The sequence below is a fragment of the Dipodomys ordii genome, unplaced genomic scaffold (genome assembly GCF_000151885.1).
Source record: "Dipodomys ordii isolate 6190 unplaced genomic scaffold, Dord_2.0 Scaffold18, whole genome shotgun sequence".
NCBI classification, from domain to species: Eukaryota; Metazoa; Chordata; class Mammalia; order Rodentia; family Heteromyidae; genus Dipodomys; species Dipodomys ordii.
The window spans coordinates 7895454-7913068 of record NW_012267234.1 but is presented as its reverse complement, the minus strand read 5'-3'; the positions used below and the strand labels follow the sequence as shown (position 1 = coordinate 7913068).

At 46.0% G+C, this 17615-nt stretch overlaps 2 protein-coding genes across 3 annotated transcripts in view; both read right to left on the bottom strand.

Annotated features, from left to right (window-relative positions):
* Nfatc3 (nuclear factor of activated T-cells, cytoplasmic, calcineurin-dependent 3) overlaps window positions 1-10059 on the bottom strand; it is a 71975-nt gene extending 61916 nt beyond the window's left edge. For both annotated transcript variants that reach the window (XM_013012836.1, XM_013012837.1), the window contains exon 1: window positions 9645-10059. In XM_013012836.1, coding sequence (XP_012868290.1) covers window positions 9645-9747 — 103 coding nt within the window. In that variant the 5' untranslated portion in view covers window positions 9748-10059. The remainder of the gene's footprint in view (window positions 1-9644) is intronic.
* A 4944-nt stretch (window positions 10060-15003) lies between these two features.
* Window positions 15004-17615, bottom strand: part of Dus2 (dihydrouridine synthase 2) — a 38862-nt gene continuing 36250 nt past the window's right edge. Inside the window, exons 11-13 of the mRNA XM_013012667.1 lie at window positions 17173-17260; window positions 16028-16101; window positions 15004-15546 (exon numbers count right to left, since the gene is read on the bottom strand). Of these exons, the coding sequence (XP_012868121.1) occupies window positions 15309-15546; window positions 16028-16101; window positions 17173-17260 (400 nt within the window). The 3' untranslated portion in view covers window positions 15004-15308. The remainder of the gene's footprint in view (window positions 15547-16027; window positions 16102-17172; window positions 17261-17615) is intronic.

Below are 17615 nucleotides of genomic sequence, written 5' to 3'. Positions count from 1 at the left end.
AACTGAACCCAGGGCTTCCTGCATGCTAGGCAAACAACTCTACCACTAAGCCACATTCCCAGTCCTCTAAGAAGTTTTTAAGATACTGAACTACATACATGTTAAAGCTCTCACTGTTGCTGTTAATAAGACTAACACTGTACATTCTGTAGGAAAATGAAGCCTTCAAGTTACTTCTCCCAGTGCACTGGGAATTTCAGTCTTTAATTTGTAGTTCCTTTTCACACAGGAAGACCAATATGTTATCTAGAACAGTCTAAACAATTATCAGTTGTTGGTAAGCTACCAGTTCGTAGGATATACTTGCACAGCTTCAATTGTTCCTCCCTCCAAAAGTTCAGGCAAACTGGTGAGAACCATACAATATAAATACGCAAATATTATCAGAAATACTTGAATATATGCAGACTCATACGTAGTTGAAATAATGGCATTTAAAAAAGCTTGCTCCTGCTTGTGACTATCCTCAGCCTCCCTGAATAAACTCACTCCTCTTAAATTCCACTGTTACTTGAACCTCATATGGCATGCCTGGGCAAATTTGATGACTTGGATTTAGTTTTAGAAGCCAGGCTTACTGCCAAGTCTGCTGTGTCTACTCCCCTGACCCACCAAGAGAGCTTTAGACAACACCTCCCTTATTTATGTTACTGCCTTAAGCAAACTACCACTTACTATCAAATGAGGCTCTACCTGCTCAGGTTTCCTATCTCTTAGAAGTAAAGTAATTGCTTTTACAACATTATGACTTCCTTAACCCCACCTCTATTTAAAATACAATATTACCACATTCACCCATTCCACTTTTTTTTTTCGGGGGGGGGGTACGGTCGTTGTGCCTGAACTCTGGGCCTGGGCGCTGTCCCTCAGCTCTTCAGCTCAAGGCTAGCACTCTACCACTTGAGCCACAGCGCCACTTCCAGCTTTTTTCATTTTGCTTATGTGGTGCTGAGGAATCGAACCCAGGGCCTCAGGCATGCAAGGCAAGCGCTCCACCACTGAGCCATCTTCCCAACCCAAAATTCCATTTTTTTTTTTGGTCGATTGTGGGGCTTGAACCTGTACTCTTCAGCTCAAGGCGAGTGCTCTACCGCTCGCACCACAGCGCCACTTCCCCATTCCACTTTTAACTAGCAACAATGAAAAGGAAATCAGTAATGCAAACCATTTCTTAAAAGGCTTGTTTCTGTGTAACACATCAGTATTTGTGACTTTAGAAAAACAGTACAATTTCTCACTAAAACTTCACACACATACAAAAAGAACCTCAAAAGCACAGCTTGGTTTATTCAAAAAAAAAAAACACTATAAATTTAAGAAAAAATTGTAGTTCAGAAAGGCAAGCCATAAGTTGCTTCTACAACTCAATGAATATTTTAATGTTTTAGACACAAGCCTTAACTGAATCCCTTACAGTTTCTTAGCTATTTACATAATAAACAAGTTTTAACTTTTATTTTGTTTAATAAAACAACCACAATTTAACCTCTAGGAAATGTTCACCAAGTATGACAAAATTGGCAAATGGAAAACCTTTGAAAACACAGGAATATTTAACTTCTCACACTGAGCAACATTTTTAATAAATTACACTGACATTTTTCCCTGGATTTTTCCTCATGTTCACTGAAATGCATTTACTCACAAATCTCCATCATAAAACTTCTTCTGAAGCCGGGCACTGGTGGCTCAAACCTGTAATCATAGCTACTCAGGAGGCTGAGATCTGAGGATCCCAGTTCAAAGTCAGCCCAGGCAGGAAAGTCCATGAGACTCTTATCTCCAATTAACTACCAGAAAGTTGGAAGTGGCACTGTGGCTCAAGTGGTAGAGTACTTGCCTTGAGCAAAAGAGCTCAGGGAAAGTACCCAGAGTTCAAGCCTCACAAATGACAAAAACAAACAAACAAAACAAAACAAAAACACAGCCTCTTCTTCAATCCCTAATCAGGAAGGGTGTCAAAGAAATAGAATATTTAAACTATTCTCCCAAGTAGTACAATGAAATTACCTGTCAGCAAATATATATATTACACCTAATATTACATCCAAGTCTAAAGGAAAACTGGCTTGTGGTGTGAAAATATGGACCATCAGAAATCAAATGCTCCTCTATAGCCTAGCTCCAGTGGTTTACACTTGTAATCCCCTCTCCTCAGGAGGCTCAGGTTTTGGGACTGCAGTTTGAAGCCAGCCCAGGACCTTAAACCTCTCATCTCCAATTAACCAGCAAAAAGCCAAAAGTGTGGTTAAAGCTCTAGTTGTAGAGTACTAGTCTTGAGCACAGAAGCTTAGGGACAGCATCTAGGCCCTGAATTCAAGCCTTATATGAAACAAAAACAGACAAAAGGATTTTTTTTTAAGTATAAAACCAAATATTCTAAAATCTAAGTAGCCACCAGCATCCAACTTTTGTTTTTGTTTTTGTCAGTCATGAGGCTTAAACTCTGGCCCTGGGCACTGTCCCTCCCTCAGCTCTTCAGCTCAAGGCTAGCACTCTACCACTTGAGCCACAGCACCACTTCCGCTTTTCTGAGTGATTTATTGGAGATAAGAGTCTCATAGACTTTCCTGCCTCGGCTGGCTTTGAATCTGGATCCTCAGATCTCAGCCCCCTGAATAGCTAGGATTACAGTGAGCCACGTGCACCCTGGCAAGCATCAAACTTTTTTTAGTGTTTCAATTTACAACTACATAGAAAGGAGTTTAAGAAAGAATAGTTTTTTGTATTTTTTTTTTTTGGTAAAGATACAGTACAGAGAGGTTAGTTACATGAGTAAGGTAATGAATACATTTCCTATGGAGCATTGTTACCTCCTCCTTTGTTTTTCCCTACTATCCCTTCCCTCCCCCACCCCCACCCCTATCCCCCACCCCCCTACCAGTTTTAAACATAGTATTTTGTACATCTCATTGTTACAATGGGTCAACCTGTATCCTTATTTAAGCATTTTGCTATTTCCCTTCACCTCTCCAAATTGGGGAAATGTTTATATAAGATGCAGGGGACTGGAATCAAATACAGTGAAAACGGGGGTTATACACACATACACACACCAGCAAGAGAGATAAAACCTCTTATGTCCCTATCTTGGGGTTCGTTTCATTTAGCATCATCTTATATGGTCATATGTACATAGCTTTTGGACTTTTCTGCTTGTCCTAGACATACACTATTTATTGCAAATAAGGGAATAATTTTTTTTTTGTCCATCATGGGGCTTGAACTCTGGTCCTGGGCACTGTCTCTCCACTCTTCAGTTCAGGGTGAGCGCTCTACCTTTTGAGCCACAGCGGCACTTCCGGTTTTCTAATGGTTTATTGGAGATGAGAGTCTCACAGACTTTTCTGCCCAGGCTGGCTTTGAACTGTGATCCTGCCTCCTGAGTAGCTAGTATTACAGGCGTGAGCCACTGGCTCGTCTGGCTAGGCACCAATGGCTCAAGCCTATAATCCTAGCTACTCAGGAGGCTGAGATCTGAGGATCACGGTTCAAAGCCAACTTGTGGTAGGAAAGCTCAGGAGAGGGCCTCAATTAAAGTGACAAAATAAACTGGGCACCAGTGGCTCATGCCTGTAATCCTAGCTACTCGGGAGGCTGAGATCTGAGGATTGTGGCTCCACACTAGCCCAGGCAGGAAAGTCCGTAAGACTTACATCCAATTAAACCACCAGAAAACAGGAAGTGGTACTGTGGCTCAAAGTGGTAGAGCTCAGGGACAGCATCCAGACCCAAAGTTTAAACACCAGGACAAAAACAAACAAACAAAAAACACTTTCTATTCTGTTCTAAGAGGCCAGCTGATTTCCCAGGTACTAAATTAAGTCAAAGATAGCAAAAGCCTATATGAATACATAAATCCTCAATAAAAAGTTAGTAAAGCCATGGGGCTGAGAAGGTAGCTCAGTCATGAAGTGCTTGCCTTGCATGCATGAGGCCCTAAGTTTTATTCCTCAGCACCACATAAGCAGAAAAAGCCAGAAGTGACACTGTGGCTCAAGTGGTAGAGGGCTAGCCTTGAGCTGAAGGGCTGAGGGACGGCACCCAGGCCAGAGTTCAGGCCCCATGACCGACAAAAAAATAAAATAAAATAAAAAAGTTAGTAAACCAAACTAGGTGCCAGTGGCTCACACCTGTAATCATAGCTACTCAGGAGGCTGAGATCTGAGGACTGCAGTCCCAAACCAGCCTATGCAAAAAAATCTATAAGACTTGAACAAAAGAGCTCAGGGACAGCACCAGAGTTTTAAGCCACACAACTGACCAAAACAAGTTCAAGGATAGCACCCAGGCTTTGAGTCCAAGCCCTAGGACCAATATACACACAAATTGGCTTATCAGATTTGTGTGTGTGTGTGTGCGTGTGCTTGCACTGGTGTGAGCTCACACCTGTAACCTGAACTGGGAGAATCCTGGTTTGAAGCTAACACCAGGCAGAAAAGTCCAAGATATTCCATTTTCAACAAACCAGCAAAAAGCAAGGCAGGAGGCATGATTCAAGTGGTACAACACTAGTATTGTTATTATTGTCCCTCCCCTAAAAGAGATTATCACCTCTGAAAGAGAACAAAGAACTAAGACATTGCTAAGAGTTTTAAATACACTACTCAAGGTTTGTTTTAAAGTGATCTAGGTGGGGCTGGGAAGGTGGCTCAGTGGTAGAGCACTTGCCTTGCATGCTTGAGGCCCTGGGTTCGATTCCTCAGCACACATAAGAAAAAAGCCAGAAGTGATGCTGTGGCTCAAGTGGTAGAGTGCTAGCCTTTAGCTGAAGAGCTGAGGGACAGCGCCCAGGCCCAGAGTTCAGGCCCCACAACGGGACCCAAAAAAAAAAAAAGTGATCTAGGTATGATGGTACACGCCTATAATCCCAGCACTCAGAAGACTGAGGCAAGAGGATCTCTAGAGGAGGCTTACTTGGGCTACACAGTGAGACTCTGTCACAAAACCAAATATATAAATACTACAAAGCTACAAAATAAATTGCCTGAGACAGTAAAATTATAATGAACATATGAATCAGATCTCCAAGTACCAAATTAAAGTAAGTTGTACTCTAAGGCAATGTCACATATGAAACATGTATTAAACATCTGATAAGAATATTTATCTCATGGAGCTGGGAAGGTGGCTCAGTGGTAGACTGCTTGCCTTGCATGCATGAGGCCCTGGGTTTGATTCCTTAGCACCACATAAGCAGAAAAAGCTGGAAGTGGTGCTGTGGCTCAAGTGGTAGAGCGCTGGCCTTGAGCTGAAGAGCTGAGGGACAGTGCCCAGGCCCAGAGTTCAGGTCCCACGACCAGCAAAAAAATATATACATATATCTCCTATAACAAAGTAAATTTCTTACTAAGATGCATTATTATATCTATTTCTGCTCTCTTAGAAAAGACACTACAGCCAGACACTAATGGCTCACAGTTTTAATCCTAGCTACACAGGAAGCTGAGACCTGAGAATCCAAGTTCAAAGCCAACCCAGGCAGGAAAGTGTGTGAGACTCTTATCTCCAATTAACCATCCAAAAACCAGAAGTGGAGCTTTGGCTCCAAGTGGTAGCCGTAAGCAAAAAAGCTCTGGGACAGTGCTTGGGGCCCTTAATTCAAGCCCCACAATCCACACCAAAAAAAAAAAAAAAGAGGGGAATAAGGAGGAAAAGGAGGTGGAGGAGGAAGAAGAGGAAGAAGGAGAAGAAGAAAAGACCCTACCTACCTTATAGTACATAGCCTTCATAGCCCCCCAGTGATTCTGAAGCCTGACCAGGCAGAAAAATCCAGGAGATTCTTATCTCCAAATAACAAGGGGAAAGGCTGGACTTATGGTGGAATACAAGCTGTGAGGGGTGGGAAGCTCCACCAGCAGCAGAAGGACCTCAATGTAAACCCCAGTACAAACATAAAAAAAGTCACAAATCTATTCAATGTTACCAAATGCACCTTGAATAATTTAATGTACACTCAAACAAGCTTGCTTGGGGCACTTGCTAAATCCAGTTCCTTAGCTTGTCATCTCTCTACTACCTCCTCCCACCTAATATTTTTCAAAATCTTTTCCCTCTACTGAAATTTAAGTGTACCCCCAAGTACTTTCAAACCTTCTGACAGAAGGACAAAATTAACAAGAGCTGCTATTTTATGGAACCAATAAAATCCAAAGATCTCAAACAATGTTCATCAACTTCCTCTACCACAAAAAAACAGTGAGGGCTGGAAAGGTGGCTCAGTGGTAGAACGCTTGCCTTGCATGCATGAGGCCCTGGGTTCAATTCCTTAGCACCACATAAGCAGAAAAAAAAAAAGCTGGAAGTGGCACTGTGGCTCAATTGGTAGAGCACTAGCCTTGAGCTAAAGAGCTGAGGGACAGCGCCCAGGCCCAGAGTTCAGGCCCCACGACCAGACCAAAAAAACAAAAAACAAAAAGACAGTGAATGTTGACTCAAAACTTTAGTATTTATTCATTAATTTAACAAATACTAGGTGTCAAATATATAAAGGTACTAATAATACAACTACAAACAATGTTCAGGCCTTGTTTTTTCTCTCAAGGAAATTACATTCCAGAGAAGAAGAAAATCAAAAACAAACACACTAATACAACCCAACAACAATTTGAATTCTAATCAAGCAATTTTATTCTCATGACCTACTTGCCTGCACATAACTTCCTAAAAGCTTTCAGTTAATACACTTGAGTACTTCAAACTAAATCCTGTATTCACAATTACACTTATTAAAATAAAAAAACGAATTTTGTGAAGCTGGGTGCTGGTGGCTCATGCCTATAATCCTAGCTATTCAGGAGGCTGAGATCTGAAGATCAGGATTCAAAAGCCAGCCAGGGCAGGAAACTCCGTGAGACTCTTATCTCCAATAAACCACCAGAAAACCAGAGGTGAAGCTGTGGCTCAAGTAGTAGAGTGCTTGCCTTGAGCTAAGGAGTTCAGTCAGGACAGTACCAGGCCCAGAGTTCAAGTTCCAGGACCGGCCAAAAAAAGACTACAAAACCCCCCCACTAATTTTGTGAATAAAAAATTCCAATAACTTAGCTCTGATGTTCGGAAATGCCAAGGGTAGAAACAACCCATCAATGGATGAAGGGAACAAATTGTGGTGTGTGCATTTATTTGTGTGTGCAGAAATGGAGATCCTTTTTTTCTTTTTCCTTTTTTTAGGGAGAGTGCCAGTACTGGGACTTGAACTCAGAGCCTGGAAGCTATATCCTTCAGCTTTTTCACTAAAGGATAGCACTATACCAGTTAGGCCACAGTTCTACTTCCAGATTTTTGGTGGTTAATTCCTGCCGGGGCTGGCTTCAAACAGGGATACTCCTCGGCATCCTTAGTAGCCAGGATTACAGATGTGAGCTACCAGCACCCATGCAATACTAAATTTTATTTTTTTTGGGGGGGGGGAGGGGTAGGTCTGATCGTGGGCCTGAACTCTAGGCCTGGGCGCTGCCCCTCAGCTCTTCAGTTCAAGGTTAGCGCTCTACCACTTGAGCCACAGTGCCACTTCGGCTTTTTTTTCCTGCTTATGTGGTGCTGAGGAATCGAACCCAGGGCCTCAGGCATGCAAGGCAAGCGCTCTACCACTGAGCCACCTTCACAGCCCCGCAATACTAAATTTTAACTGTCACTAAAATGTTCATTTCAAGATGATTTATTCATTCATAAGTATTTCAGTTAATTTTCTTTAGGAACTTTTAAAATTACATGCTAGACTATTTCAAATGAACTTCTAGTTGCAAATGAAATTATTTATGTTCACACATGGAAATTATATACAAATCAACTTACAAACTTTAATTCTTTCTAGACTTTCTGTGTGCCAGTATTGGGAGTTGAACACAAGGCTTGGTACTCTTTCTCCCTTGGCCTTCTTGCTCAAGGCTAGTGCTTTATCACTTGGATCATGTCTCCAATCCAACACTTTACTAGTAAATTGGACTAGCAGACTTTTCTGCTGGGGCTCACTTCAAATCCTCCCAGGTCAGGCTCCAGGCCTCAGCCTGGCTCTTCTAGACTCCCTTTAAGTATCAAAATGTTTTTCTTTAGCAAAATGATCTAAAAAGCTATTTTCATGGTTCTTAAATGTACTTTAATAACTTGAATGTACATACAATTCCTACTTAAATGTTGACATTCTTTTATTATTTATTTTGGTTCACACTTTCATTGATCTGTTTAATATATAATGTGCTCCAACCAAGCTTATGCCAACACAAGTTTGCCAACTATATTATATATAACACTCATTAAGCTACTTTGTTCAGTCTCAATAACCTAAGTACAATGCCATTCTCTCCAAAAATAACAGCTTTCTTGCTTCTTAATTTTAAAATGCATCACAATTCCATCTGCCTATAGCATGTAATTTATGTTATGTGTACCTTCCAACTATTTCTTTCCCCAAGTCCTTGAGAAGCTTCAGTTCTCTATGCACCAGCAACATTATAAAGTATCTAATATTACCTTCAAAACAGTAAGTGCTCAAATGTTAGTGGAACTGAAAATAACTGCATCCAACACATAGCTATTATAAATTATTTATTAAGTTGAAAAAGACATCTAAGGTACAAAGACTAAAAGTGAACTGATAAAGCAAATAATATACTGCCCAGAGAATCCTTTTGACTTCATGGTCACCTAAGGTTTTCAAAGCAATTCTGAAATGACCTACTGAACATCAATATGAATAATATTAAATAATTCACCTAATTCCCAGAAAGAATAAATGAGAATTAAACATCTTTTCCTTTTTTTAAAGTTCGCTTGCATTTGTTATAGGGAAACTGAACTTGATGAACCACAATATTCCAAACCAGGTCACCGGAGAGCTCCAAGTCCCCAGTCATCCTGTTTCTATTTCCTGATTGGTCTGACCTGCCAGAATAATGGTGCTCAGCTTTTCCAATTTACGATCCCCTTTAAAATATCTGCCGAGAAGAGTTTTTTTTTTTCTTAAAACAACTGACTCCCATAACTTTCTAGAAAAATAAGAAAGAGTGGTGTTGTTGTTAAAAAGAAAATCTGAAACGCTTTTGCTCAGGCCAGGAAACTGTTTCCACAAGTCCCGTTAACGTTACACTTCGAAGTCAGCATGGCCCATAAACGTGTACAATTTTAAGTTAGCCGAAAACAATCTCCCAGCAAAGCAGATTTCAAGAAACAGGTATACGAATTTAAAAGGGCCCCTATACACCAAGAATGTGCATCTTTTATATATATATTTTTAACAAACTAAAACAGATGATGAAGACCCAAGTGAACCTACACTTTACAGGGGCATTTTCTCTACACCACGCTGGCAAAAAGCAACGACTAACAGACACCACTTGGGCCGAGGCCCCGACCCTCAACCTCCAAACTCCGAGCGTCCTCCGGCCTTTAACGTCCCGGTCTGGAGTTCTCCCCAACTCCCCCCCCCCCCCCCCAGTTCACTTCTAGCCAAGCCCGAGGCCACTTCCACGTCGCAGCGATCCACACGCCTCCTCCTGGAATTCAATCCATCTTCACTCGCCACACACACACACACACACACACACACGGGGTTACCGGTCCCCGGACAACCAGGGACCGGAGAAAGGACGGGCTCGCGTGAGGAAGGAGAGGGGACGCTCCACAGTCGCGCCCGGCGCGACACCCACCTGCAGGCCGCGAGCCCGGGGGCGGCGGCGCCGGCGCCCCGTCCTCGCCAAAGACGAGTTTGAAGTCGAGCTCGTCGTGGGCGCCACAGTTTGCAGTAGTCATCGGCGTGGCCCGGGGTGGTGCGTCTCCTCCTCAGGCGGCGGCGGCGGCGGCGGCGACGGCGGCTCCTCAGCGCCGCTTCATGCCGGGCCGCGCCGGCCAAGAGGTCGCCGCTCCACGGCAAACTTTCCGGGCGGGGCCCGCAACACCACGCGCTCCGTTCCGAACTGAAAAGCTGGCCGCGCGCCGAGCCGCACTGGGAAACTCCAGCACTGCTAGTCGCGGGTGCCTAAGCCGCCACCGTCGCCTGAGCCAAAGTTCCCCGCCCCCCAACTGTGGCCGCCGCCACCGCCGGCGCGCTCCCGCGCCGAGCCGCGCACCTGGCCCCGCCCCCTGTCGCGCTCCCATCCGGTGGAGCCGCCCATAGGCCACTGGAGGCCCGGCGGCCCCTCTTTCGGGCCCCGCCCCCTCGGTGACCTATCGCGCGACTCCCCCGCAGCTCGGAGGAGGAAGTCACGTGAGCACCGAGCGCTGTCGAGCCCCGCTTCCTCTCGGGAGCTGTAGTTAGGCCTGTAATTCTCTGTGACTGCTACGGACAGACGAGGTTTAGCTCTCCAATTGGATTGGGGTATCCACCACAGGCCAATTGGAGAAGACCCCTTTCCTTATTGGGCGGAGTTCACGTCGAGGCTCGGGAGCGTTGGGATGTGGAGTTTGGTGGTGCGTGGCGGGGCAGTTATTTACTCCGTAAGGTTGAGTATAGGGAATGCATCAAGGCCCCCGGGATTACTTGGACACCACCTCCCACACCCACATACCTCCATCCTAACCTCAGTGGCGGTATCTCGACCAAGCCTCTGAAAGGTTGGTGGTGGAGCCTAGGGAAACCTGTATTGTGCGTTGTTGTGTCTCATCTCGCAAACCCACCCCTATGGGGCGGTACCCCTACCATGTAGGCCAGGTCTTTGTTGCCAGACCAGCTGTTCTGTCCCTGGCTACAGGTTGGGCAGACTAGGGAAGTCACTTCTGAACACACCCCTCGCAGCTTATGACTTCTGATGCATAGCTATGAAAGCAGGAGATATCAGACCCATAGCTGCCAGTGACTAGGAAGTGACACTGCCTGAAGAACGGTTTTTTTGCGCTTGGCTCCCTTCCCAAGGGGCCTCTCTTCCCCTGAGATGGCCTAAGATACCATCTGGGGTCTGGGGACTCTGAGCCTGGCTTGTTTACTTAGGACTCCTCCAAGGTGCATGATTACACAGGGAGTTGGGAGACGCAGCTCCACATCCCAGGCTCTGGGTCCACAGGGCTTAGCATCTCTTGATGAGCGTTGCTGGAGAAACTCAAGGCACTGTCTCAAGGACTTGGGTGCAAGTTAAGAGGTCTCAAATGTGCCGCTGGATGCTGGTAGCTCATGCCTTGTAATCCTAGCTATTCAGGAAGCTGACATCTAAGGATTGTGGTTCAAAGCAAGCCCGGGCTGAAAAGTCCCCATGAGACTCTTATCTCCAATTAACCACTCAGAAATCTGGAAGTGGCACTTTGGCTCAAAGTGGTAGAGTGCTAGCCTCGAGCACCAGAGCTCAGGGATAGCATGCAGGTCTGAGTTCAAGCCCCACGACTGACCAAAGCTTAGCTAACTCACCTCCATTCCTACAAAACTTAAAAGCATCCTCCTCCTCCTCCTCACCCCTCTCCATATGTCACCCAGGTTGTCATCTGGATTGAGAAAAATGGACCTTTAGCCCCCCCACCCCACCCCTCTGTGAACCAGAGCCTGAGCCAGTCAGGCCAAAGGGGAGGTGAGGTAGAAGAGAGACAATGAATTGTCAGCTCCTCATTGGGGAGGAACCATAAGAAGTTGTAGATACTATGGAAAAACCCATTTGTTAAATGCTTGGTGGTACATATGTGTTCTCAGGAGAATACATCATGGGCAGGGTTTCTGATCTGGGGTAAAACTCAGACTCTAATATGGAGTAATGAAGGCTGAGGCAGACACCATTAACAGGAAGCAAGTAATCTTTGTAAGAAAGGCAGCAATGGCTGCCCTATCCCACCCTGCCCACACATACCAATATACTCACCTCTTTTTCTCCCCTTCCCCAGGTTACAGGGCCAAGACCTAGTTCCATGAACTTTTCTTCCATGTTTTTTGTTTGTTGTTGTTGTTGGTTGTTTTTTTGGCCAGTGTTGGGACTTGAACTCAGGGCCTGGGCACTATCCCTGAGCTTCTTTTGCTCAAGGCTAGCACCCTACCACTTAAGCTACAGCACCATTTCCAGCTTTTCTGCTTATGTGGAACTGAAGAATCGAACCAAAGACTTCATGTAAGCTAGGCAAGCATTCTCTCACTAAGCCACATTCCCAGCCCTTCAAGGTACTTTCAAAGCTCCTGCTGGTCATCTAACTTATCCTGGAGACCTGTGAAATATATGCCTAGGGGGACAGTGCAGTACATTGAACTCCAAGGTAGACACTGCAGGGGTTTCTGTATACCATCCCTCTCTTCTGCAGGAATGAAAGGCCTGAGAATCAGTGAAAACCATTTATTTACCAGCTAAGGCCCCACTGCTGAAGGCTCTTCAGTTCCTTAGAGCCATGGCATGATACAGCTTAGTCCAGCTCAGGCTCTTGCTTCACCCTGGCTAAAATAAGAGCCTTGGAAGAAAAAGTTTAGAAAAGCTCTTCCTCTCCATGCTATGCACCTCCTCACCTCGAGCTCTTGCTTTAATTTCCAACAGTGGCCAGAGAGGACACAAGGATTGCCCTTGAGTAGCTCAGAATCTGGCAGACAGGATTAAGACCAAGCAGCTACAACCTCAAAAGGCTAGTTGCTGAAGTCAGCACAGGACTAAGAAGACAGGCTAGTACTTTGTCCTCTCATGCTGGGCTGAGGGGTTTGGACTTGGTCCAGAGGGCAGTCTGAGAGCCTGGGCAGAGTCCTAAACAGGAACAGCACTTGGGAAATCCTAGCTTGTGGGAGTACAGACATAAGACATTCTCCTTTGTAACTTTACAAATCCAAGTCTTCTTACTGGATTTTTGGAAGCCCTGTCTTCCTCTCTAGCCTTATAAACTCTTCCTCCCATGGTCATATCAAAACCATTTGTCCCTAAAATGTGATGAGCTTCAGGAGAGGGTCTCAAAGTAGCAAAATAAATTGGGCATCAGTGGCTTATGCCTGTAATCCTAGCTAGTCAGAAGGCTGAGATCTGAGGATTGAGATTTGAAGCCAGCTTGCAGGAAATTCTGTAAGACTAAATAACTACCAAAAAAATATGGAAGTTGAGCTGTGGCTCAAGTCGCAGGATGTTAGCCTTGAGTACAAATGCCCAGACACAGAGCTCACGCCCTGAATTCAACCCCAGGATTGGTACAAAAGCAAAGCAAAGCAAAACAAAACAATCAAAAACAAAACAAACAACAAAAAAAAACAGCTGGGCACCGGTAGTCCACGCCTGTAATCCTAGCTACTCAGGAGGCTGAGATCTGAGGATCATGGTTCAAAGCCAGCCGGGGCAGGAAAGTCCTTGAGACTTTTTTCTTTTTTTTCCGGTTATGGGGGTTGAACTCGGCCTGGGCACTGTCACTCAGCTCTTCAGCTCAAGGCAAGCGTTCTACCACTTGAGCCACAGCGCCACTTCCAGTTTTCTGGTGGTTAATTGGAGGGGGCCACCAGAAAACTGGAAGTGGCGCTGTGGCTCAAGTAGTAGAGCGCTTGTCTTGAGCTGAAGAGCTCAGACAGCGCCCAGGCCCAGAGTTCAAGTCCCATGACCAACAAAAAATAAAATAATCAGAAATTGCTGAGCACCAGTGCTCCCACTTGTAATCCTTACTACACAGGAGGTTCAGATCTGAGGATTGTGATTCAAAGGCATCCTGGGCAGGAAACTCTGAGAGACTCTTATCTCCAATAAACTACCAAAAAAGCCAGCGGTGGAGCTGTGGCTCAAGTGGTAGGGTGCTAGCCTTGAACAACAACAAAAAAACCCTAGGGAAAGCACCCAGCCCTGAGTTCAAGTCCTAGGACCAGCACCACTCCCCTCCTCCCCCTGCAAAAATAATAATAGTAATAGTAATAAACAAAAATAAATTGTGCCTAAACCTTGGTGGCTAAGACTAGACCAAGAGTGTCTTCTTTCTGGGTGGGGCCTTCCTCTAAGATCACTGGTCTGGGAAGTTAGACCTGCTTCCACATGAAATGCCATAGGCTATGTGGTGCTTCCATCACTGAGAGAGCTTGTTATTTTCTAGCCAGCTTCATTTAGGTAGCTGATGCCACTCTCACAGGAGAGCTTCTGGGCAGAGAGGGCCAGAAGTGAGCTGCCCAAGATCAAAAAGGCAAGGGACTCTCAGAGGAAGCTGAGAGTGAAGTATCCTTATCTATAGAGAAGAGCAAGTGTGGGTGACAGGGTGTGGCAGCACCAGGACTAAAGCAAAGCCTCACCCACCAAAACCTTGACTGAAGGGCCAATAGGGTCAGGGCTTTCTGGTTGGTAGAGGTCTCACCCCTGGACAGGGCTGCTACAGAGCCATCAGGCTGACCCAGAGAGATGTGGAGAAGATGGGTTTGGCTTAGAGGGGAATCCTCCACCAGACAGAGGCTGGCAAAGAAAGGACACACAACATGTTTACAGCAGAGGAAGCGGGGGTGGGGTATGGCAGGGACCTTTGGTCAGAACGCCCCTCCCAGCAAGGGGAGGGGGAGGCCCCATGAGATGTGGTGGTAGCCCATTTGTTTGCTTCTCGCAGCCAAGAGGAAATTAAAGAGGCTCTGCCACTTCCTTCCGCCCAAAGTGGGACTGGAGAGGGGAGAGGAAGAGGATAGCTTAACCTGTGAATTGCAGTAGGCATACTGCAATCTTTAGCAGCCTCTAGTGTCCCCTGCCCAGGGCAGGCCCTTCACCAGGTCTGAGCTTTGCTAGGCAGCTGGCAGGTTTAAAAGAAACTCTTGGGAGTCAGGCCAATTCCTTACCCTAACACCTCTGTGCTGGTCCCTTACATGTACCACATTCCATAATATCAATCCTTCCCCTAGATTCCACAGAACTTCTAATCAGGAAAATCAGCTGGGGTCTAGTATCTTAAGTTTCCCTTCAGTAGAAAAGGTTTCTTGGGCTTTCCTGGTTGAACCAAAGTCCAGTGGGCCTGAAAGGAGATAACCTATCTCCAACCACCATCATCATTCCTATAAGGGTGAGCAGGGACCAGGCTTTGAGAATCTCTAGTTTTGCATAGAGGGTAAGAGTAGAATAATTATGTCAGAACACAGTTCTCATTATTAAAGATATTCAAAACTGAAGCAGTCTTGGATGAGGGTGTCTTTATTGCACTGTACCAATGTCAAGTTGAAGAGGGGCCGCCTGAAAAGCTTATTTTTCAAAGAAAGTACTCAGGTCACTAGAAACAATCCTGCCACTCAGACCCATCAGAGGAGAAAGGATCATTCCTGAGCACTCCTTGGCTGGTGCTCCATGATGATAGCCTGTGCTTGGACATGGACCTCTAACTCCTGCAAGGCAGGAGCAAATTGTCCTATGGCATTTGGTTTGCGCTCTGCACTCACAGTCATATTAGGGCTTGGTCCGTAGAAAGGGCAACCAGGGCAAGTACAGTAGTCACCAGCCTTCCAGGGGGTTGTCTTCACCATTTCCAAAGGCCACAAAGGACTTCTTACATAGATCCCCAGGCAGTGCTGGCTCCTGAGCCCTGGGGTCACTGAGGTCTTGGTCAGGGTCCTCCCGCTTGCGTTTGTTCAAGGAAGGACTCTCTTCACCCAGTCGACCCTCAGGGAGGCCCAGGCTCCGCAGACAAACGATGGCTGCAGTTTGCTCCGCCAGTTTCTTGGACTTATCCCTGGGCAGATGAGGCACGGGGTAATAAGGCAAGTGAACAAAGGACTAGAGGATGGGAGGCCAGACTCTATGCACCCTTGGCAGAGATGTTAACAAAATTAAGTTAGAGATCATAATCCAGGGACATCAATGCCCACAAAAACCATCCACCCGGCCAGGCACTGGTGGCTCACGCCTGTAATCCTAGCTACTCAGGAGGCTGAGATCTGAGGATCGCGGTTCAAAGCCAGCCCGGGCAGGAGAGACGTTAGACTCCTATCTCCAATAAACCACCAGAAAACCGAAAGTGGCGTTGTAGCTCAAGTGATAGAGCACTCTCTCCTTGAGCTGAAGAGCTGAGGGACAGTGCCCAGGCCCAGAGTTCAAGCCCCACGACAGACAAAAAAAAAAAAAAAAAAACCATCCACCCAACTCTCCCAGGCCCAATGCTGCATTCAGGTTCCCCTATCCCAAGCCTTAAACTCTCTGATGAGGCAACTCACCACAAGGTGGACTGGTACTTTTTGTCAGCAACAGTGACAACTGAGCAGAACAGGCGATCTAGTGGTCGTTGGACCTGATCCAGAGAGAGGAAAGGAAACAGGCTGCCCACCTTCCTCATGACATCATAGGCAGACAGAGGAAAGTACTATCAACCCAAGTCAAATGAAGGCTGCCCAATCACATGCTCCTCCCATGCAAAAGTGTCTGATGTATCTTCCAGGAAACCCAGGCAGATATACAAATTGACAGTGACATTGAATACATCTGGAGTTCTGTTGAGAACATCAGTGCAATTAGTTGTGCATGAGTGCACTCAGAGGCCTCCTCCTCCTGACATCTAGATGGTCCGTGTGTCCCCAGAAGAAGAGTCCACCAGATGGCAATAGAGTGAAGAGGGAACTAGGATGGTGACAGAGGGATCAGGTGATGTGGTTGGAGCAGAGAGCTGAGTGGATGAGACCTGCAGCAGCAAGGCATGTGAGAGGCCCTGTGCTCTGTGCTGAAGGACTGGGGTTTGAGCTCACAGGCACTGGGGAGGGCAGGGGAGACAGAGGTTAGATTTGCTTCCCAAAAGTTGCTTTGCATGGAAGTGGAGCTGTAGTTCAAGTGGTAGGGCACCTTGAGTGAAAAAGCCAAATAAGAGTGCAAGGCCTTAAGTTCAAGCTCCAATACCATCTCTCTCTCTCTCTCTCTCTCTCTCTCTCTCTCTCTCTCTCTCACACACACACACACACACACACACACACAAAGTCATGTTGGTAGAAGGGGACACAAGACCATATGTATGGGGCCAGAACAGACAAAGCAGCCTCAACAAGGCATGGCTATGGTGACCAAAGGAAGTGAAACAAGACTATCTTAAGATTTCAACTCCAAGAGTCCCATGTCTTGGATGCAGTTCTGTGTTCTATTGGTGGAGGCCAGATCCAAAGATAAGTCTGCCAGAACTGGACGCAGGCCAAAGTCTGAAGGGAGCTCATTCAGTAATTGATCCTACCACCAGCAATTCTGCACAACCTATGAAGGGCAAGGTTTGCCAAGCAGCTTAGAGTTGAGTATATAAATTGTGGGTGTGCTAGAATAATGGCTCCCATGGTGGGAGCATTGTGGTTGGCTGAAGGGCAGGCCTCAGGCAGGAACTCACCGTTTCATACAAAGGCTGTGCTAACTTCTCTCTGCGGCACCACTCCAGCAGGCACATCTTGGGAGTGATTTGGGGTGGGTAAGCTCTCCTGCGAAAAGAAGGGCAATCAGTGCCTTCTCATCATTTCTTTTTCCTTTGGCAGTACTGAGGTTCGAACTTAGGGCTGGAACTCTACCACATGGCCATGCCTCCTGCTTTTTACTGATTTTTTTTTTTTTGGTCTGGTCATGGGGCCTGAACTCTGGGCCTGGGCACTGTCCCTCAGCTCTTCAGCTCAAGGCTACCACTCTACCACTTGAGCCACAGAATCACTTTCAGCTTCTTTTTGCTTATGTGGTACTGAGGAATCAAACCCAGGGCCTCAGGCATGCAAGGCAAGCGCTCTACCACTGAGCCACCTTCCCAGCCCCTTTACTGATTATTTTGATTATGGAACTTAGCAA